General features: G+C 37.3%; 1 protein-coding gene across 3 annotated transcripts in view; it reads left to right on the top strand.

Annotated features, from left to right (window-relative positions):
* CEP128 (centrosomal protein 128) overlaps positions 1-19,267 on the top strand; it is a 345,267-nt gene extending 326,000 nt beyond the window's left edge. For all 3 annotated transcript variants that reach the window (XM_070415562.1, XM_070415572.1, XM_070415580.1), the window contains 3 exons: positions 10,254-10,362; positions 18,179-18,302; positions 18,573-19,267. In XM_070415562.1, coding sequence (XP_070271663.1) covers positions 10,254-10,362; positions 18,179-18,302; positions 18,573-18,615 — 276 coding nt within the window. In that variant the 3' untranslated portion in view covers positions 18,616-19,267. The remainder of the gene's footprint in view (positions 1-10,253; positions 10,363-18,178; positions 18,303-18,572) is intronic.
* Positions 19,268-23,247: the final 3,980 nt, after the last annotated feature.

Below are 23,247 nucleotides of genomic sequence, written 5' to 3' on the forward strand. Positions count from 1 at the left end.
CTCCATACTACTAATTAATGGGGATGCTTACAGATGAATTAGGGAACTTAAAATTTGGGGGTGAGACCAATATAGGACACTAGAAAGATTTGACCATATTGACAAAAAAGCCCTCCATTCCCTAGATTCTCCTCGAGATCCACCTGTGCTGTGGGTGATTTCAAACCCATTGGATTCTTAACAGGTATTAGCTAGAGCAAGCTTTCTCAACCTTGGCATTATTTGCATTTGGGTCCAATATCTGTTGTAGAGATGGTCACATGCATTGTAGGATATTGAGCAGCATCCCTACTAAGTAGATGCCAGTAGACTCCTCCATCCCAAGTTGTAGCATCCAGAAATGTTTCCAGACACTGCCAGATGGCACTTCAAGGGCAAAATTGACCCCCATGGAGAACATTGACCGAAAAGGAATCCATTGATATTCAAATGTACATGCCAATTCAGTTTAGAAAAAAAATAGCTAAAGGCTCTTCGGGCTCTTTTATATTCTTACAAACTTCAGTATGTACGAATGAACATTCATTACACTGTATCTATTTACTCATTACAGCCAAATATAATATTTCTAAGAAGTTGCTGCCTCCTGAATGAAATCGAATAGAACACTCAGTGGATATAATGACTGTTCATTTCTATAGTCCTCCCTAGCATGCTTAAAATGAGCACCCCACTTTCTCAATCCCCAGAAAACTGAACACTGTTATGCCACATTATTGATACCCTTACTGTGAAGAGGGAATCCTGTGGCTTTATAGCACCTTACCTTTGGTTTTTATAGATTGGCATTAGGGACTCTAGTAGGGACCTTGTTGTTTCATATAGCAGAATTTAAGTTTTCTGAATCATCTCCCAGCATTCCCAGTAGTCTCTCATTCACTCCAGCATCTCTCCATCACTTACAGGGGTGCTGCCCACTTAAACAGAAATACGGGGTTTAGACAACAATAGCAAATAATAATAACTACTCATTATTGAGCCACTCACATGAAATTGCCCTGTTTGCAGGTGTTGCACACTTTATATGCATTATCTCATATAATCTTCACAGCAACCCTATTGGGTTGGTACCATTCCCACCCCCCCTCCCTTTTACCATTGAAGAAAGCAGGGTTTTAGAACAACTTAATGGTTGAATCAGAATTAAAACCTCAATATGCCTTGCTTACATTTGCAGCTGTTTGTAAGTGAGGCCAACACTTAGCAAAATGAGAAATAAGTTTTGCAGATAGATAGTGCAAGTATAGGAAAGGGCCAGAAAGTGTATTATATGATGACGGTGTTCCACATTAGTACTATCTAAACACTGTAAAACGTTGATTCATTTCAGTGATGAATATGTAGGCTGTCACCATATGTAACACGTGCCTGAAACAGTGCAGCAATCTAACAAAACTCATATAAATATCATATTTTTTGTAGTCATTAGAGATGGAAATGTGGGAGAACAGTAGTTTTGCCATTTGCAGATACCAATGATCATTTGCTTACATGCTTCTTATGAAAACAATTTATTTAAAAAGACTGGGAGGGGAGGCAGCTTCAAAAGAAGCATGAACTCCTATGAGCAGTGAGAAAGTTGTTAATCATTTCTGGGCTTCATGGCTAATCAGAAGAGCTACCTCAGGTTAGTCACAGGCATCCTGAAGAAAACACTTCATTTATAAGAGGCATTGGGATTCTTTCTATCAAGAGAGAACGTGCCCATAATATATTATTTCGACAGCTATTAACTTCCCACATGTTTTGCTAGGACAGAGTTCAGAGAAAGGCACGTTGCAGGGACTGAATTTGTTGGTTCTACTGAAAACTTAATCACATATTGTCTTTCACTCTCAACAGTAGAGTTGAGTAGTTACAACAGAAACTGTATGGCTCAAAATGTCCAATATATTTACTCTCTGGCCCTCTATAGAAAACTCTTGCCAACTCTTTGTCTATAGAAAGGGGAAATTACCAATCTGGTCTTTCTTCCTTTGCATGTATATAAACATTTCCTTTCCTTTATTTACCAATCAAATAAATACTGCTCATGTTCTTAGGAAAATTACAATATTTATCCATTCATTCAACAAACATTCATTGTTAGCTGTGTGCCAGGAGCTTACTAGATGCATGGGCCTCACATCATTAAAAGAAATAGACAAAGATCCCTGCCTTCTTGAAGCTTCCATTCTAAATGAAGAATATTCATGTTCATTGTTATTGTTGTTTTTTAAAATACAACATTCAACAAACATTGCGTTTCTACTGTACACAGGCACTCTGCAAGGGCTAAAGAGAATGGTATAATAAGAAAAATAATTACCAATCCTTAGGGATCCAAAGCCTCCACACACACAACTGTTGTGTAAAGGAGAAAGGGATAAATGCTGTTATGGAGACTTTAATAGACTGAAATGGGAGTTCAGAGAAAAAAGAAAGATACCCATAGCCTTTTGAAAAAATGGTTTATGATGACAAAGTACAGGAAAGTATTTGATCCCCATCTCTTTGGAAGAGAGTGGCTATTAGTATTACAGTTGTACAACTCTGACTGTATTATTATTGACAGTGAAATAACTGTTGGAATAGAGAACCATGTTGGCAACTGGCTTCTCATGTTGTTGTTAATGTCGGAAGGCGGCGAGACGTCCACTATGACCACACTGCTAGTGGAGGGAAGGGTTAGCAGGAAGTAACTCAGGTTCTTTTACAGTCCAGGCTAGAGCCATCCCCTGCAATTTGCTCTCGTGGCAATCACCAGAACAAGAACTATCGGATTTATAGAAATTCATCGAGATTTTCAGCAGGAGTGACGTGCACAGTTGCTGAGAGCATAATGTAATATTGTACTAAGTTGACCAAGTAACTGGACCAAGTCTGTTCTAAAAATTTATATTTAGAATTTAATTCAAAGCTGAATCTGACATATTTTCTTTATCTTTGTAGAGACAGCAGAGGCATTTCATGGCCTCTCTTTCATCAGGCCTAATTGGGTTTCTATCGGACAGTTTTCTTCCTTGCTGTCCCAGCTGTTTCAGATAGAACAGAATGTTCAAAAGTCAGCCAATGGCATAGCATTGCTAATCTGAATTCACAGAGGAGTGTGGTTTTGTTCAAGAAATCCCTGTTTGCTACCTGCATTTTTTGCTCTCTACACATACTAAATATATGGTTTTAATTAGCAGTGGGTTTTTTAGTAAAATCACAGAAGGCATGTATTGTTCCCATCCTTCCTCCTCCTAAAAGGAAATTCATGATTTTCAATTTCTAGTGGAAGGGTCAGTATGTAACTTCTTTTTAAGGAAGCAGATGTTTTATAGGATAAGATGAGGTGGGTGAGGAAGTGTTGATGATGTCTTTCAGCACAGTTTATGAAAGCAGAGCTGGCTGAAGCCCTTTGTCATATTTGTTCGGAGTAAGAGTCCGTATGGTATTCAGTACGGTTTTGCTCCTGGGAGCCAGTTCTCCTTCCTTGAATCTCTTCCTGATTTGTTTATACTTTGCTTATAGCAATTAATGGCTGTTAGATCTTCTCTCTTAGGTCAGCTATTTCTGTACATACCTTAAATCTTTTATAATAGTAGCTTCTAAAGCATGCTATGCATTAACTCCTGATGCAAATCAAGATTATAGGTGATTTTTATTTAATGACTATTAAAACATATCACTAGTGTATTTTTCAGGTAATTTTACAAAAATTGCTTGGTAATAATACTGTCAACTATGGGGGAATTTGAAGGAGAGTTAACCACATCATGCCCCGATGATCTCATTTATAACCATCTCTCTCCATGCTTCAACAAGAAATCATATATAAACTGCTGTGCAAATATAGCTCTATGCTTCCCCCAATCTTAGCCAGTTTGCCATTCTTTGAGCCCCTCTTATATAGAGATTTAAGGTGCAAGGTTAATTAATCTGTAAGTTAACATAAAAGAAAATAGTAAGTATATAGTTGAATACTGGAATTTTGGAAATGCTGTTCTGCTAGATTGTAGGACTTTTGAGGGCAGATACTGTCTGCCTCATCTTTGACTCCAGAATACACAGCAAACACATACATGTTAAATTGTGAGTACATATTTTTCTCTAGCTTCAGCCTTTCTAGAATTCTAACAGAAATTTAATTTCACACATATGAAACCTGGCAGGCAATCAAATCATGCTAAGTCTGAAGAGATTTTTATTCTTTTGAAGTGATCAAGGCTAACTTGCCAGCCACAATATTTAACTAGTTGATTTCATTTTGCTCTTCTAGAAGTTAAACAAAAGGTTGCCAAATGGATTGGGATATTTCTTTATTATAAAATCTGAAAATAGCAATGGATCAAAAGTGTTTATTTAGGAATCAATATGGGTACTTAGATGAGCACATTAATTTTTTAACCTGCTTGAGCCCCACTCTACCAAACCTAGTTCCCTTAACAAGCTTTCAGCCATCCCAGTGATTTACTCAAGAGCAATAGAAAGGAAATATTGTGAAGAAGTTCATCTATAAAGATCCATTTTAAATAATCTCAAATTCAAAATTCTAGATACTAAAACCATAAAGAATACCAAGTAAATGTCTTAGTAGTTTTTATTAAACATGCTTGAATAATGTTCATGCAAACAATCATTGTTTTCTTTAAAATAGTCACTTTAAGAGAATAAATACTAAGTCCAATGAGGCACCATCGTTAAAACATCTTTGCCTTTGTTAGTTAAGTAAGTGGCAAATTCTTTTAAGTGTCATTGTTTATGGCAAATTTGTATCCACTGTGAGTAGATTAGATTTGGCCTCTGAAACACTAAAGTAATAGAGAGCCAAATCTGAAGTAGGTTACAAAAAAAAGAGTGAATAGATCCTTTTCATTAGTGAGTGGTTGGGAATATTAAATTTTATGCAATAAAGTATAAACTGGACAAAGGTAAATTTATCAGATGGTCTGATCTAGCACAGTGTTGTCATGAGTCTGTTCACCTGTGGATGACTGTGGCTTTGGGTTGATAGTACTTGTGCTGTGCATTGGGACTTCCTGTGGTAAAGATCGTGTGAATGGTTAGAAGTGCTGACTGTTTAGTGGTTCTGTTCAGATAGGCTGGAATCATAAAGTGTTCGTGCTGAGAGGACTTAGAGATGATCTGGCCCAGCACCCTCATTTTTTACATGCAGAAACTGAGAATATGAGAGTAGCAGTCTCCTATGTCCCAACTTCCACCATGGCAAACTTTCATTTCTGTACTTTAGACAATAAATGACCCTATGTGGACATTTTTTTAGGTCCTTAATGCAAATAGCACTGTGCTAAAGTGTGGACAATTGGGATGAGTGAATGGATAGATAGAGACAATAACAGCGTCACCCTCATAGAGGTTAACAGCTAAAATAGGAGCCTTGCAGACTGAGATGTGGAGGACAGGCTTTACATAAACTGTCTCCCCAGGTTTACCTTTCAAACAGGAATAAAACCTACTGAGAAAGAGGTTAGGCATTTTTAAACACCGATGGAGGATTGGGGATAAAGAATGGGGGCGAGGTGGAGGGATAGTGCATTGTTAGTGTGGAGACGAGTTCTGGAAAACATTCCTGCCACAGGCTCAGAAACACATAAGTGTTTTTTCCTTCTCTCCAGGGGAAGGGTTGGATAAATTAAAATTTAAAAAAATTAAATGTATCATTTGTCTTATAAACTTTGAACTTATAATATTCCGGAGAGAAAAATACTTGGTGGGCGTCATTAAATATTAATCATTACAGATCAGTTTAGCAAAGACATTTTAGTCAGGTTGGAACAGCTTTTAAGAAACCAATTACAATGTGGGTTATGAAAGAGAAGTGGAAGAAACCCAGGGAAAATATTAGAAAATGCAAGTCCCTGCACCCAGTGGAATTTTTGCAGGGAATTCTGGCTAACTAGCTTGTTGAGACTTAAGACAGCAATAAAAATAAGTCCTTGTGCTAAGGATATAAGAATTGGTAAAAAGCAAAAGCTAAGATTACTAAAATTGCAAAAACATCTTCCTTTTTAACAAAAACTTTCTTTTTAATATTTAAGTATTTGATTAAAGGGTAGGTAGGAATTACAAAAAATCATCTTTTGGTCACCTTGTAAAATTTACTTATATAGAAATTCCACAAATTAAGCATCAGTATATAATTGGAGGACATGAAGGTATTTTTTTAATCTTCTAGTATGTTGATTATTGAAAGGATTATGAAATATTTTTCTTTTAGGGTGTTCTTTGAGGTTTCATTTCTTTAGTTGTATTTCATGGTAATAGGGGGGATTCAAGCAGTCTTTTAAAGACTTATAAAATGTTGGAACTTAAGGATATGTCAGAGGCAAGCTTCCTCATATTCTACATGAGAAAAAAAAATATAAGTGGTTAAATAAGTCAACAATTTTAAAGGGAAGGGAAACGGTCCTAAATTTTGAGTGCTTATTAACAGAGTGCCAAAATACATGAAGCAAAAACTGATAGAACTCTAAGGAGAAATAAACAAACTCATAATTGTAGTTGGAGATTTCAATATTCTTCTTTCACTCATTGATAAAACAATAGGCAGAAAATTAGTAAAGATTATAGAAGACTTGAACAACACTATCAGCCAACAGACCTAACTGACATTTATACAATACTCCACCCAGCAACAGCTGACTACACATACTCAAGTGCACATCAGACATTCTCCAAAACAGACTACGTTCTGGGTGATAAAACAAGTCTCAATAAATTGAAGATGATTGAAATTATACAAAGTCTGTTGTCTAACCACAATGGAATGGAACTAGAAATCAATAACAGAAAGATATCTGGAAAATCTTCAAATATTTAGAAACCAAATAACATATTTCTAAATAACCCATGGCAGAACTCAAAATAAAAAATAGAAAAAATTATATGAAAATAAAAGTATAGTTTATTAAAATTTGTGAGAGTCAGATAAACAGTGCTCAGAGCGAAATTTATCACATTAAATGTGTATATTATAAAAGAAGAAAAGTCTCAAATAGGTAATCCAAGTTTCCACCTTAAGAAGCTAGAAAATGAAGACAAATAAAATGTAAATTAAGTAAAAGGAAGAAAATAATAAAGAGCAGAGATCAATGAAATTATAAAAACAGGAAAAGAAGTGAAATAAAAACCAGGATTTTTGAAAAAGCAATAAAATTTAAAAACCTCTATCCAGATTCATTAAGAAAAAAAGAGAGAAGATAAACTTTTCAATATTAGAGATGAAAGGTTTTTACTAGAATTTCTATAGACATTAAAAGAATACTTAGGAAATACATAGGAACAACTCTGCCAATAAATTTGATAACTTAGACTAAATAGATACAAATAAACAGCCTAAAAATATGTCACCCAGTAATTCTACTCCCAGAACACTATGCTAAATTAATACATTTAAAATGTGGACAAAGCTTTATGTACCAATATGTTTATCAAATGGTTATTTATAATAGAAGGAAACTGAAATCACCTTAAATTTCCAACAATAGGTTAGTAAAATAAACAATGATTAACCATAATGATAATGATGACAGAGAAAATTTCCATATATAATATTAAATGAAAAAGTAGAGAAAAAAATTGTCAACAAATGGTGATCTCAATTATAAAGATATTTATAAATGAGAACTGGAAAAAATTTACCCTTACATTGGCTACTAGGTTTATTTTTAACTTGCTGGATTATTTATTTTCTTCATTTTTTTTCTGTATTTTCCAAGTGTTCTAAATATGAAATATCAGTGTCCTATTTTAACTGTCATATGTCACAAAACTGGTTTTATAATTTAAAATAGAAAGTATTCTATTTCTGTGAACAGAAAAGATATAATCTGTGCTTTGAATCCAGTTGATTTTGCTTTAGAAATTTAAGCCCATGCCTTTTGGGAAGAATGAGCAGGGCTTGAATATCTTTGTGTGCCTCAGCCTTCCTCTGATAGGCACACTGCGAGGCTGTCTTTGCACCGTCTGTTTCATTCAGCCCCAACCTGAATCTCCACTTCATTCCTCTCACTGTCTTTTTTCAGTCCAGGTGTCTGTGTTTCCTTAAGTTTTCCTTTCTTGTATTGGCTCACAGTCATTAAAGCGTCTTTTACCAGGAAACCATTTCTTACGCTTTTCTCTTTCATGCCTCATATAAACACCATGACTGACTGGAGATTTCTAGCATTGGTTGAGAACTAACTCTCCTTTCTGTTTGTGCATCTTCCAGCTCCTCTCAGGCCTTTAGTACTTCACATCCGACTGTAAGAGCCAGGTCCATTGCCCGGCCTCTAGCCGCCCACTGTCAGCTCATTCTACAGTAGCTGTTGAAATACATTTGGACACAATGTATGTCCTTTCCTTTCCAAAAGTCCTGTAGTGAATGACTTCCAGTTTCTTATGAAATCCCTGTAACTAGTCAAAACTATAAATCATTTGGTTGAAAACCTAAGGGCCTTTATCTTAAATAGACCTGAACTCCCTTTTGGTACATGAAGGCTAATGTACTTGAACCATCTGAGGATTATGTCCATCGTTATATCTTCGAGTAAATGGGCCTTTTACAAATGTAAATGAACATGTTCTTTGTGGCCTTTCATTTTCATTTGCATAATACTTATGTGATAAAGATATAAAATATAAACTTGGCACTTGGTATAGAGAATAACAACTAATTCATCAGATTGTCGTGTTACATGAGGCTCTGCTGTTTGTGGTGGCTATGTTTTGAGGAATCTGGGGCCCCTAGCCCACAGTTGTCTCATCTAGAATCTTTGGCAACATCCTTGATCCCTTCCTCTCCCTTGACCCCACAGTTATCCTCAGTTACAGTCTTTTAGCTGGTTTTCTCAGACCAAAACCTATGCCACTCCTATCTGTTCTTCCTAAAGAGATCAGAGTAAGCTTTGTGAAATATAAATTAAGGCATGCCATTCCTCTCCTGGAAACCCTGGACTGACTTTCTGATTTATGTAAGAAAAACCTCCCAAATCCAAACCCCACCTCTCGATCTCATTGTAACCTCTTTCTTCAGCTTTAGTGTTCCTAAGCCATGGGGCCTTCCTCCAGTTCTTCAGACACAACAAACTCCCAGCTCAGCATCTTCACATGTGTCTGGAGCATCATTCCCTGACCTCTATCTTCTGCCCCTTACCTCCAGCTCTCCCACCACCCACCCATAAGTTTTCACCTGGCTGATTTATTGATTTATACTCAGCATTCAAAAATTGCTTTAAATATCACTGCCCAGAGGAGGTTTCAAATCTAAATTTAGTTCTTATTATTATTTCCTATTCTTCTTCTAACACTTACAGTTTTTCATTTTATTGTTATTTATTTAGTTTATTTGTTTAATGCCTTTTTCTTCTGCAAGCTAGAAAACTGCATGACCGCATGCCTCATTTTGTTCATTATTTGATCAGCACATAATAGGTGTTCATTATTGTTGAATGAATGAGTGGAAGAAAGAAAAAATGAATTGTGTAAATAATTAAAAAAACACTCAAGAGAAAAAAGTTGCAACTTTACTATCACAGAAAAGTCTGAAAGCACCTATTTTAAGTCTAATTAGTAAAATTATTTGAGTTATCATTCCCATTTTTAGTGAAGGTTTGGGGGAAAGGGCACATTTATATATTCCATGAGAGAGGGACCTCTTCTGTGTTCATTTTTATTTAGGTATTAAATATTTATTGAATGAGTAAGAGGTTTAATATAATCATTATGGAAAGGAGTCTAGCTCAATGTATTTAAAGTATCAAATTGTTTTTATTGACCCAGATTTCCACCTAAGAATTTGTCATAAGGAGTATCACAAATATGGAAAGGTCATATATTTAAAGATGTTTCTCACCGTGTTATTTATAGGAGGAAAAATTTGGAAGCCACCTAAATGCCCAGGAAAGCACTCTGTGCTAGCTAAGTATAGTGTATCCACTAGATAGTATCCGAGTAACCTACATGCTAAAGGTTAGGATAATAGGATGACTTCAGAAATGTTTACAGTATGAAGGCAAATAAATGATCACAGTTTTATAACACTGTTTACAAATTCTACCCACAGGGAAAAAAGACTGGAAAGAAATATGTCATGCTGTGAATGGCTCAGGTCATTTCCTTCTCTTTTTTATTTTTGTACATGCACAGGTTTTATTTTTTACAATGGTTATAATTATATGTATAACATAGCTTGTATATTGAGGTTCAGTTTCACATTTAGAACTTTTAAATGAATCCCTATTCTTGTATTTTGTGACCAGTGAACTGAAATGCTGTGCTGTCTTATCTAGGATGACCGAACCTTTGCCGAAAGTGCCCATGCTCATGGGCTAGATCACTCGTCTTCTTGGCAGGACCACAGCCGCTTTCTGTCTGCTCCACGGTTTTCACACTCGGCCTGTAAGTAAGAAGTCCTGTACTGCTTTTAAATTGGATTTAAGAAAATGCAACTCATGGGAAGATTAAAATGTAAGGCCAATACATGATAGTAATGTTCATGTTATGTGTTTGAAAAAACTTTCATTACGAATCGTACAAATAATGCCCCTCGAGTACACTTATAATATCACCCAATTTACTACAAATATATATGGGATCCCCCTTTTATAGACCTTACCTTACCAGGAAAACTTAAAATAAATTATCCAAGGTAATAATCTTAATTAAGCAAATGTTGTATGTGTGGAGATCATTGCTAACTGGATGAATGGGTAAAGGAAGTTAGAGAGTATTACAATACAATTCAAATCACCAAAGAGTGGAAAATCTTTGCATAGAACTATTCAGAAATATATAATCTTTTGCAAAGAATAAGGTTATTAATGTGATTACAGGCTAGATTTCATTCTGTGAATACACTGTAAATGTTGATAGTACATCATCCACACCAACAAGGTGTAGGGTCTCTTGAATCAGGATACCATCTCCCACCACCAACCCCTCCCCTTCTTCAAGTTTCAGATTATATGTAATGTCCTTAAAGAAGCCTTCGGAAGTTACAGTTTTAAGTATGGTTTCTGTTATGAGTGCCCACAATGCATTCCAATTTTTCTTTAAAACCCTTCTCAGAATAATTATGAAGTTATTTGTTGTTTGAGTGATTTTTTTTATTGATTCCTCCGTTAACTGAAGATTGAATGCATGATGATAGGTATGATGTGTGTTCTGTTCATCACTGTTTCTTCAGCATCCTGCATAGTATTGGGCACATAGTGAATACTCAATTAATATTAAATAAATGAGTACAGGAATTTTTTTAAGTCTACTTTTATCCAAACCACTAGGACTCAAATGTTATTTAATGGGTTCTTATTTAAATAATCATTTAGCTCTTCAGTTTACCATGGGCATAGAGTTTGTACATAAAATCTTGAAAACCCTCTTATTTTAAAAAATCTAGGTTACTATAAAATAAAATACCAAAATAAACCACAAGGAAATAGGTCAAATCCAAAAGTGATAATTCTCATTTTTGCTGATTTATATTTATGGATTCATTGAATAAATATTTTTTAGTTTCTGATAATGTTTTGGTTTTCATTATATCATGATTATTTTATTCCAAAAGCTAAGCATTTTCTCTTCCCTGTCTTACCCATTTACCAAGTGACTTTATATATCTGCATAAACCCTCTGCTATTCTAATCTGGCAGCCACTCTTTCATATGGATTGTTATCTCAAGTTGGTTATAATACCTTAGGATCTGATATACATAGGCCAAATTTCTTATTTTTCATATTAAGAAATGGAAAAATTTCCTCAGGGCTGTGTGATATATATGAACATGGAAGAAGAGGGTGGGCAAAACACCATCAAACATTCCATCCCATCCATCAAGGCATTCACATGCCCGGCCTGGAGATAAACAGCACTGTGACCAAGTCATTGCTCCACGGCCATTTAATTCTGCCATTGTGACCTTCATAAGGTGCCCCAGAAAGGCACCTAGAAGGAAATGGTTAGAAGGCATTAGGGGGAGGAAAGCATCACGACTTTTAGAATTTTTTTTAAATATTATGACAGGCAGTGAGAGAAACTGTTTTTAGCTTTCTACTCAGTAGCATTTCATGACCAGCTGTGGTCATTTCTCTAAGATATATTATAATCCTTATAGGCAGCCATATGTTTCCATATTAATTATCTCACTTACATGGAACTACAGTTAAATAAGAGTCGGAAGAAAATATCACTGAGAACATAATTAGTGTTAAAAATGTGTATTATTGCCTATACTGTAAAATCTGACTGAAAATTTACCTTCAAAAGTAAACCTCTTTTCCTAGTTGTTGTGGTTCAGTTTATTGGGCATCATCCTGTGCACCAAAAGGTTGCCAGTTCAGTTCTCATTCAGGGCACATGCCTGGGTTTCCAGCATGATCCCCAGTTGGGGGTGTGCAGGAGGCAACCAATATATGTTTCTCTCTAACATCAATGTCTCTCTCTCTCTCTCTCTCTCTCTCCCTTCCTCTCTCTCTAAAAGGCAATAAAAATCTTTTGAAAAATGTAGTAAGCTTCTTTATTAATTTAATTAATTGATAAATGATGTAAGTATTTTATTAAAACACTAGAGGCCCGATGCACAAAAATTCGTGCAAGAATAGGCCTTTCTTCCCCCAGCTGCTGGCACCGGCTTCCCTCCAGCACCTGGAACCCAGGCTGTCTTCCCTCAGGCCACTTGCAGGCACCCGGGACCTGCTGGCTTCCCTCCGCTCTGGCTTCATCAGGAAGGACGTCAGGAATGATGTCTGGAAGACATCTGGTCTAATTAGCATATTACCCTTTTATTATTATAGACTGCCTATGTTTTACTCTTATTTTTGACAAATTTATTTTATGATTTTTCTCACATATCTACCTAAATATTTTGAAGGATACTTTAGAAAATTTATTCATAGGCACCTTATTGTTAAACATTTTATGTTATTGAATTAAACTTATTCCTAGAAATGACATTTATTCTTATTTGATTTTCTAATGAAGCTTTAGGTTTCTATGTTTTTTCATAATGTGGTATCTTAGAAGTAGATTAGGATCACCCTGAATACTTCATTTTTGTAGCATAAACCATTTCATCTTATTCATAGAAATTGTTCTGTCATTTTTCTTTAACCTCCACTTAAACCTCTGAAATTACAAAGGAGAGATGTCAACACCAACAAAAAGACAGCACCTACTGTAAATTCATAATCCAAGGAATGAAGCTGTCTTTAAAAGTATTAATGCCCTCAGATATGAGAGGAAATATTATATCCATTAAAAACAAGAGCAAGATGCAAAGAAAAAGGAACACAGGATAAAAGGTCTCAGAAATTTAAAGTATGTTAAATTAGAAAGGTGAAAAATGAAGTTGAGAAAAATCACAAAGAGTAGAAGGAAAAAAATATGGCACAATAGGAAGGAAAAGATAAGATATTTAGAAATTCAGTTCAAGAGGGAGAATACCTGATTAGCCAGAGTGTTGGGATGAGAGAATAAGGAAAACAGAAGAAAGGCCAGAAGTGGGGAGTTAAAAAGGCCCACCCCCAGGGACCTGGTGCACTGCGGTCATCCTGAGGCTCCCCTCACCCTCTTTCTATGTTGATGCCCATGGGCCTCAGATCCCGGGCCTTTCTCTGCTCATTTCAAAAAGGGAGGTGAATGTTTTGCTTTTGTGTTTCTGAAAATGGATTTCTTCCCCCTCATTCTGGTGAAACTTTGGCTGGCTATAAAATTTTATGTTGAAAACCACTCCTCCTGAAGTCATTGCACAATTATCTTCCAAAATCCAGTGTTGCTGTTGAAAACTTTATGTCTTTACTGTTTTGACTCCTACTCCTTAGAAGTGATCTTTTCCATCACCACTAACTCCCCATGCAGCCCCAGGAACTTGTAGGACCTTTAACCCCACCAGGTTTCATGATGATAAGCCTCCCTGTGGGTCTTGCCTTACTCCCTTTACAAGCTACTTGCTGGGTGAGCCCTTTTAATCTGGACACTCATGTTCTTCACTTCTTTCCTATTTGCTTCACTTGAGCACCTTAGAAAAAAACTACTCATAGAAATATGGCAAATCTAATTGAGTTATTAGAAACAATTGCAGGTGGTCATAGAGAAAGAGCAAATAAAAAACAAAAATAAAAACATGGGTCAATTACTAATTCCAGAGGGAAAAGAATGAGCAAGAAAAGAAGCATTTTCATAGCATACCTATTAGGTTGTGTGAGCCATATTTACATAGTCATAGTATAATATAAATACTCACTATTGACATAACTCGAAGTTCAGATGTAACTATATAGGGAGGATGGGATGAAGAGAAGTGGATGGGTGTGGATAAGTCTAAAAATGATAAATTTAAAAAAATAGCCATATAAGCTTCTTTTATTTACAAGAATTGAAGTAAATACAGAAAATAAAGCTAAAAGAGTTGATTATGGTTGACCCTTGGGATCAGGATTGTGGGATTGGGAGGGATGGGGCAAGAGACTGCAGTCTTTGTATGTAGCCTTTTGGTGCTCTTTGATATGTGTATGTGTACTTAGTCTAAAAAGGAATCTCATACTAGCAAGTGTTTGATTACCTTCTGAATGAACCATGAAGGCTAGAGGTTGGAGTTTAGAGCAGTTGAGACCAGTGTGGGGACATGAGGAGTAAATAACAGGGGCTGAATGGACATGAGTTTATGAGCCCACAGAACAGGCTCCTTCCTCCTCGAGTTGGGATTTGTACTGGATGAGGCCCTTCTGTCTATGCTGTAGATGCTAAGGCATTCATTCTGCTGACTTAGGTGCCCTGTCAAACTGTGACCAAACTACAGCAAAGAATCACTGACCGTGGAAAAAACAAAGGAAGTGGGAAAATACTGCATAATTTGTGGTCTCTGAAATGATCCAGCATTAATGAAAGTTTGTTTTCAGTAGTAATTTATGTCAGCTTTGTATAGTTCAGGTCAACTCAAGAAAAGGTAGATTCCTTCTGCCAGGAAGAAGGGGAGAAATATATAAATTGTAAGTTTATATTACCATTGGAAATGGGAACACAGAAATCCATTCTTTAGAGCCATGATTACGACCAAATTTATCCTGGCTGGCTGGAAGTTATGGCCGAGATTCAGGACACTCTTTTAGAAGACTTGGATTCCATTACCTTCAGCTGTAGACAGTGGGGGCTTAGTAAGTAAGAGAGACTCATAATGCAAGCTTTTGAAACTGTCATTTTTACTTTTTATAAGTAGTGACTGACCACTAGTCTCCATGTATAGCTCCATTTAGGCTAAAGGGACACACTCCAGGACTGGCCTACAGTCCTGAGGCCAGGACCAGACCAGATGTGAGTGAGGCTGGAGTCATATGATGACTTCTCGAGTCTTCAGTCCTTTGAGACTAAATGCTTGATATTTGTGGAGTTGGTATCTCTGAACTAAGTTTTAAAAATATATGGGGATTGCAAATTTTCTTGTAATTCTAAAACGGTTTTAAATAATATTTACTTAAATAAATGCATGATCCCAAAAGGAAAGAACTTATTTTTCATAGGAAAAAATGTTATCTGAGGATTATTATAGGTGTTGGAAATGAATCATGTATATTCATTTGACTTGATAGTCTTAGGAAAGCAAATCAGTGAAAGTTGCTAAAATAAAAGGACCCTATTTTATTTACTTGCCTCGGTTTACGTTGCTCTAAAAGGGAAAGAAAAGTTAAGTATTCTCAATTTACGTTAGAACATGCCTGTAGTGAGAGTTTAAGTCCCTCGGGTGAAACAATTTCTCTGCTACCAGAATAGCACACACTTTTCACTTCTGCTCTGAGTGTCAGGATCCACCCGCCTAACTCTGAACAGACACTTCCTATGTGGTCCTCCACTTCGCACATAAAATGCCAAGGATTTATGGCCATAAAAATATTGCAGTACTGATAGGTAGAAAAATGTTTTTTGGTTTTGAAAGAGTTTTTTTTATTTCATGAAAGCACCAGCCTTTCTGTTTCTCCATTTTTATAGGTTCATTTTACATGATAAGGAGTGTGTGTGTGTGTGTGTGTGTGTGTGTGTGTGTCTATCTTTTCACTGACCATTTAGGTGCCAAATTTTTTCTGATTATTGTAATTTGACAAGGTACTCTCTTCAGTGGTTCTCAACCTTGGTTGCACATTAGGATTACCTGGGAATCTTTTTAAAATCCTGATTTCTAGGCCTCATCCTCCGGAAATTCTGTTTCTTTGTTATGGGGTGGGACCACAACATTAGTAACAAAGAAACAGAATTTCCGGAGGATGAGGCCCAGAAATCAGGATTTTAAAAAGATTCCCAGGTGATTCGAATGTGCAGCCAAGGTTGAGAACCACTGCTCTAGATGCTTTCTAGAAAGCAACTGGAAAATCCCTAATTGGCTATCTCTTAAAAATTCCTTAAGTACATTCAGTTGTTCAAGCAACATTTGCTAAGAGGCTGTGCAGGAGGAGGCTCTCTTTTTGGTTCTGGGGGACACAATAGTGAACAAGACAGGAGAGGTCACCTCATCTCATGGAGGAATAGGTAGTAAACAAGTAAACCATTTGAAATGGTGATTGTGGTTTAAAGGTGAAATGATGGAAGGCACCTAGAACAGGACTGCTCCCTTAAATGAGTGATCAGCAGATGTTTTTCTGAGGAGGTTACAACTGAGCTGAAACCTGAATGGTAAGAAGAAGCCACTGAGTTAAAATTGAGTGGAAAGTTTTCCTTCGAGAGGGAGCAATAAAAGTGCAAAGTACCCAGAGAAGAAAGGGACATGGTCTTCTAGAGAGATGGAACACTGAATGAGAGAGTAAGAGTCAGTGAGAGAGTGAGGGACGGAGAGAGAGAGAGAGAGAGAGAGAGAGAGAGAGAGAGAGAGAGAGAGAGAGAGAGAGAAGGTTCCCAGGGAGCTAAAGGCAGATGTTTGGATTTTATTCCAAGTTCATTGGGAGGCCATTGGTGGTGGTGATGGTAGTGATGGTGGTGGTGCGTGCGTGTGTGTGTGTGCATGAGGTGGGGGGTTATGCAGGAGAATGACCTACTCTGATTTACCTTTTAAATAATAACTCTGGTTGTGGCCTGGCCAGATGGCCCAGTTGGGTGGAGCATCATCCCATACACTAAAATGTCACGGATTCAGTCCCTGGTTGGGGCTTGTATGGGAGGTAACTATTGATGTCTCTCTCTCTCTCTCTCTCTCTCTCTCTCTCTCTCTCTCTCTCCTCTCTCTCTTTATCTCTCTTTTTTCCTTTGTCTCCCCCAAATCAATAAAAACATACCCTCAGGTGAGAATTTTTTTTAAAAAAGGTAGCTCTGGTTGTGGTATGGAGAAAGGGGCAAGAAGAAAACAGGAAAAGAGGGAATGGTAGCTTTGGCTGGTGTGATAATAGAAATAGTGTCAAGTAGAACTTGGAGGCATAACCATCAGAACTCAGTCTTAAATTGGATGGTGCAGGAGGCAGGACAAAGGAAGTAAGGAACCAAGGTCTGAGAAACTAAGTGATTAAGTGTTTCATTTTTGAAGGTGGAGAAAAGGATGGGCAGGCATCTGAGATTAGGAATCAGGCAGGAAGATTTCACATAGTTGGATATAGGTGGCTGGAGCTCACAGGAGATGTTAAGAGGTAGTAAAAAAACACACACACACACAGAATACGTTAAATTCTAAATCTAGTCTCAATTTCCTTTGGTGAAACAAAGAATATTCTGCATAAAGGAGGCCCTTAAGATTTCTCGCTCCTTGCCCTAAATGGTTTGGCTCAGTGGATAGAGCGTCGGCTTGCGGACTGAAAGGTCCCAGGTTCGATTCCAGCCAAGGGCATGTACCTTGGTTGCGGGCACATCCCCAGTAGGAGGTGTGCAGGAGGCAGCTGATCGATGTTCCTCTCTCATTGATGTTTCTAACACTCTATCCCTCTCCCTTCCTCTCTGTGAAAAATCAATAAAATATATTTTAAAAAAAGATTTCTCGCTCCAAAATTCTGTGTACTTTACATCATTATATACTGGCCACACACACACCTTCCACTCTCAGATACTTCTTTTCCCCCTCCCCCAAATTAAATCACATGGATGTTTTTTGAAAATATAGTAAACTGACTAAATTTATTCCTACATTGAAGGTCTGTTAGGTCATGTAAAGTTGACAGGAAACTAGATGAAATACGATTATATACAATGTTTTGGTCCAGGGATTATGTTCACTTAGGTTGATTTTTCTCTTTTCTTTTACCTTGCCAGCATTTACCAAAAGAACTTTTGCTCCCGATTCAACTTCAACCAAGGAAGATGCCACAGGTTTACCAATGGATGGAACAAGTCTACAATCCAAAAAGCAGGAATATGAAAGCAAAAACAGCAAAATGTAATTAGTTGCTTTCCATGAATTTTTTACAAACAATAGCATATCTACCCTTGCTGCAATTAGCCTACATTCTCTAGCAGACATAGCTGAAGTCTATACTCTTCAGCATTGCCAAACACTGACTACTATGACAATACAGTTGGTCCTCGTGAATGATATACGTTAAACCACTCCAAACACTGTCAGCTCATGAATACTTACAACTAACTTATTAGCAACTTATACCAGCAGAAAAAGTGATATTTTTCACTTTGCATTTTTCTTTTTCAGGTGCCGCCAGTCTCATTTTTCCAACCAAAATTTGAGTTTATAATTGAGGTCTTTCAACAATGACTAACTAAAAAGGAGGAAAATGAGTTCCCCAGGAGGCAGAAGTTGCCAGCACTTCAAATTCAGGGAGCATTTATATACAACTGATTTTTTTAAATGCTTTCTCCCTCATAAATTATGTGTTATAACATGTCATGGAGATATGCAAATATAATAGTAGTTCACTTTATAAATGCTCAGGATTGTTAAATTTATCAATTCAGCAGTCTGTTGCTACATGCAATACATTAACATTATTTCCAATTATTCCTATTAAACAGCAATAAAGAATTTACAATGCTATCTGAATTGCAGAGCCAAGTAAAGAATTCAATGCACAATTTATTTATTTGTCTTTTTGTGGCCAAATATCCTACTGTGATCACTTCAGTTATATCCTGGACCATCTTTGGTTTACTCTGACCAAAATCACAGTACCAAACTCTTGTGTCCATGAGATTTTCTCTGTAGGAGCTCTCATATAACTTGATACTATCTATCTACTTTCAGCCTCTCAGCTTTTCCCACATCAAAGTGTTTTTAAGAACTTGTCTTCTTTACATGCTGATCTACCAGTGGAGAAAGATTTCTATTAAATGCTAAATAATGGTGAACATTGGGTCATGGTGGGAAAATCCTGCACAGAGACAAGAACAATAAAGCAATACCTTTCTAATATGCATCACATCTGTGTTTGTTAAATTTCCCATCTATACTAATAAAAGGGTAATATGCTAATTAAACCAGATAACCAGATGTCTTCCGGACATCATTCTGGAGGTCCATCCTGACAAAGCTGGGGGTGTGGCCAGCCTGCAAACTGCCTGTGGCCCCTCACCCAGGCCGGGCCCACCCCAAGCAGGGACCCCTACCCCAATCAGGGGTGTGGCCAGCCTGCAAACCACCCACAGCCTCTCACCCAGGCCAGGCCCACCCCCAGTGAGGACCCCCACCCTGATCCAGAGCCCCCTTCAGGGCAGGCCAGCCAGTCCCCACCCATGCACCAGGCCTCTATTCCTATATAATAAAAGGGTAATATGCAAATTGACCCTAATGGCAGAATGACCAGAATGACCGCTAGACCAGTCACTATGAGGCTCACTGACCACCTTGGTATCTTTCCCTGGCTGGCAGGCTCTGATCACCCAATGGCGAACGGGGAACTGGGAGTGGGTGGTGGCAGGGGGCGGGGCTGGCTGCAGGCAGCTGAGGAAGTTGGCCCTGATCATAGGCCAGGCCTAGGGACCATACTCATGCCGGGCCTCTAGTATTTCATAAAGATGCTTCTGTTTCACTTAAGAAATGTTTTCCTAATGGACCATATTGGAATGTGCAGAAGACATGAATGTAAATGCTACAGTTACTACAGAAGATGAAGAAGTTTCCTATCCCTAAATTACATAATACAATCTTCATAGCTTCCAAGAGTACAGGCACACATTTTATCATAGTCATTTTCTAAACCTTTTGCTGAGTTCCTCCTATAGGCCAGCTGTTGTGCTAGGAAGGAAAACAGAAACATAAAAGCAGGTGTTCCTGTCCCCAAGTTTGTATGGCATTAGGAATTACAAGAAAAGGGGTGATGTGTTCAGGCTAGCTGGAGAAATTCTGATTTGGACATTAAACAGGTTTGGTTTGGTTTTGTCTAACCGCAGGATGTCAAAACATTAATGTGCTGACGAGCACTGTGAGGTTTTAGTGGGAACAGCCCTTTGTGAAGGAGTGGCTCGCAGTCATGGTGCTTCGAATAACCCATATCAACTCTATAGTAATATTGGGGGTATTAAGAAATTATGTCAATATGTTCATTGCTGTTTTGACCAACACCATAATATCTTAACTCCTTGGATCTGAAGTTTATCTCCTTGGATCTGGAGAGAAAATTAACAGGTTTTATTTAAATCCTGTAGATTAAGGTTAAGTAGCTTTACCCTGAATATATTAGTAAGAACTTTGTGCAGTCCAATCTCTTTAATAGGAACTGATCTAAACCATTATTGGCACATCTGTGGTCATTAAAAAGAATTACATCAGGACAGTTAGACCTGGAAGTTTAAGGTAACTTGGAGTATTTACTTGGCAAATCCTTGAAAACATTAGCTGATGGTTTTAAAACAGAGTGGAGAGAGATCTTATGAAAGACCTTTTTAAGTCTGAAATAAGTATATAAAGCCACTATGTCATATTATTGAAGGCCCTAGGCTACTGTTGAATGAATGGAGGTATCTGACTTTAAATATTAAACACACAAGAACTTTAAAGGCAAAGTCAACTTTTTGTGAGCAGCAGTTTTGTCAAAATTCTTTGACCCTCTATTCATATGGAATTAAATCTAAGGACCTGCCTCCCTGAAGATTTTTCCTATCTCTTGCAGTCACCATAAGCTGGAGTTGGAAATCAAAAGAAATGTTAAGAAAACACTAATAGCTTCATATGTACATTTCAAAGCCAGCAACTAGCTCCTTTACTCACCCCTTTGGCAGGAGAGTGTGTGATATCAGCCCCTGTAGAGTTGTGGCTGCTCAGCTATGTTGCTTGTAGCACTGGGACATTGGGAGGGACAAACCTTATTCTTGCAATGAGCCTGGTCCAAGACTTCACTTGAAGATTGGTTTAATCTTTTTTTTGTTTTTTGGTTTAATAGTTTTGAGTCTTCTGGCCATCTTTCTCCCTAAACACACTAAGCTTCCATTGAACTTACTGAAGCCGCAGAGGCGAGAAACAGCTGGGAGAAACCTGGCTTGATGTATTTCCCATTGGCTAAGGTCATTATTATTTCCTTGACTAGTCATGTCTGATTTAAAGATTGGAAACCAGTTGATTATATAACATCTTACGCATCCAGATTCCCAGAACCAATGACTTTTCTTATTGTTAGAGTTTACATATTTTTACTAATAAAGAGATAAAATCTATAGCTTCACAAAATAGTGTGCATAAGTCATATAGATTTAAAGGTTACATGGATAAAAAATGCCTACCTACTTAGCTAGGAATACAAGGCTATTTTTCCTCCTTTTTCTACCTTGAACTATGATAAATGCATTTTCCATTTTGAAGCTCTGGTCAGTGATACGTAAAGTGTATTTAAAGTCACAGTAATTGTTATATTTTCTCTAAAATGTATTAAATCTTATATTTAACAAATACCGTTGTATGTGGGACAAAACTCTTACATATATAATTGGATGGTATATTTAATTAGCAAGCAAACCTGTTTCTCAGGAAGAGGCAAATATCTCAAATTGTTTTAGTCAGGATTTGTACTATAATCCCAGTTGCACATGATATGGTAGCCAAGAACATGAATGGTCATTGAGTAGGTGACTCCTTTTCCAAGATTCTGACACTCCTCCTCAAACGAACTGTCCCAGTATTTTCTCTCCATTCAAAACAAAACAAAATTTGTGATTTTCATGGGCTTAAAATGAGGAAGCTGTCCTCACGAAAGCATCTGGTTTTCTTGGATCAAAACTAAACCATGAACCTTAGCTGGAAAGTAAATTTGGGAAAGTTTGTATATAAAGACATTTCACGCACTAAAGTTCAATTTAAAAATAGTTACATCTTTCAACTTTTAAGTTCTCAAATATTTAGCAAGAAAAACATACCAGCTTATCCCTATTTGAGAAAAGAAATTTGGGCCATGAAAGATTCCATTTAGTTTCACTTCTGTACAAAGCAGGACACATCAAATTTAAAGGCCAAGAAAAATGCCTACGTCTAGAAGCAGAACGTTAGATCCCAAACAAATTTCAGAGAAGTCTCCCTTGACTCTGATTAGTAACAGGGTAAACGAATCTGCTCTGCTCAGGTGAAACCAGCCGTCCTTCAAGTTCTAACCTCATCTGCCCCATCTTAGTCTCTCCAGCTCTGCCCATGCCTATGCTTACCTCCTAGAGCAGTGGTTCTCAACCTTGGCTGCACATTAGAATCACCTGGGAATCTTTTTAAAATCCTGATTTCTGGGCCTCATCCTCCGGAAATTCTGTTTCTTTGTTATGGGGTGGGACCACAACATTAGTAACAAAGAAACAGAATTTCCGAAGGATGAGGCCCAGAAATCAGGATTTTAAAAAGATTCCCAGGTGATTCGAATGTGCAGCCAAGATTGAGAACCACTGTCCTAGATCAAAACCCAACCCAGTTCAGTCTCTCTTCTGCCAGGTTCGCCCCCAATGTTGACCTCTGAAGTCTAGTTACTCTACAACCCACAAGAAAGGGGCGGGCTAGGGATTGTAGCATCTGCATATCTTTCAGGACCAGCCAATTAGAAAAGGATTTGAATGTCACATGTCTTTGCTCTCATGATTGAAACTCTAAGAATACTTCTGTAGCTGGGTATCTCTTCCATAACAGACCTTGACTCTGATATGGCACAAAGCCATGTGACACCTGTGACTGTGAGCTTGCTGCCTTGCTCTCTCTATGAATACACTGCATCTCTAAACATGTTCGTTCCCTTTCAGGAGGATAGTTTAAACTATATAATCCGATGACCTCTACGTTTCAAAATGTGGAATCTTATGCCCTTGGGCATGTAAGTGAGGACATGAAAGAAAAAGCCTCTGTAGTTAAAATAAAATCACACAACATTGATCACAGTAGAATAGCAATACTAACAATGTGTTGTGTT

The sequence above is a fragment of the Myotis yumanensis genome, unplaced genomic scaffold (assembly GCF_028538775.1).
Source record: "Myotis yumanensis isolate MYYU_CA2020_CCGP unplaced genomic scaffold, mMyoYum1.0.hap1 SCAF_1, whole genome shotgun sequence".
Classification (NCBI taxonomy): Eukaryota; Metazoa; Chordata; class Mammalia; order Chiroptera; family Vespertilionidae; genus Myotis; species Myotis yumanensis.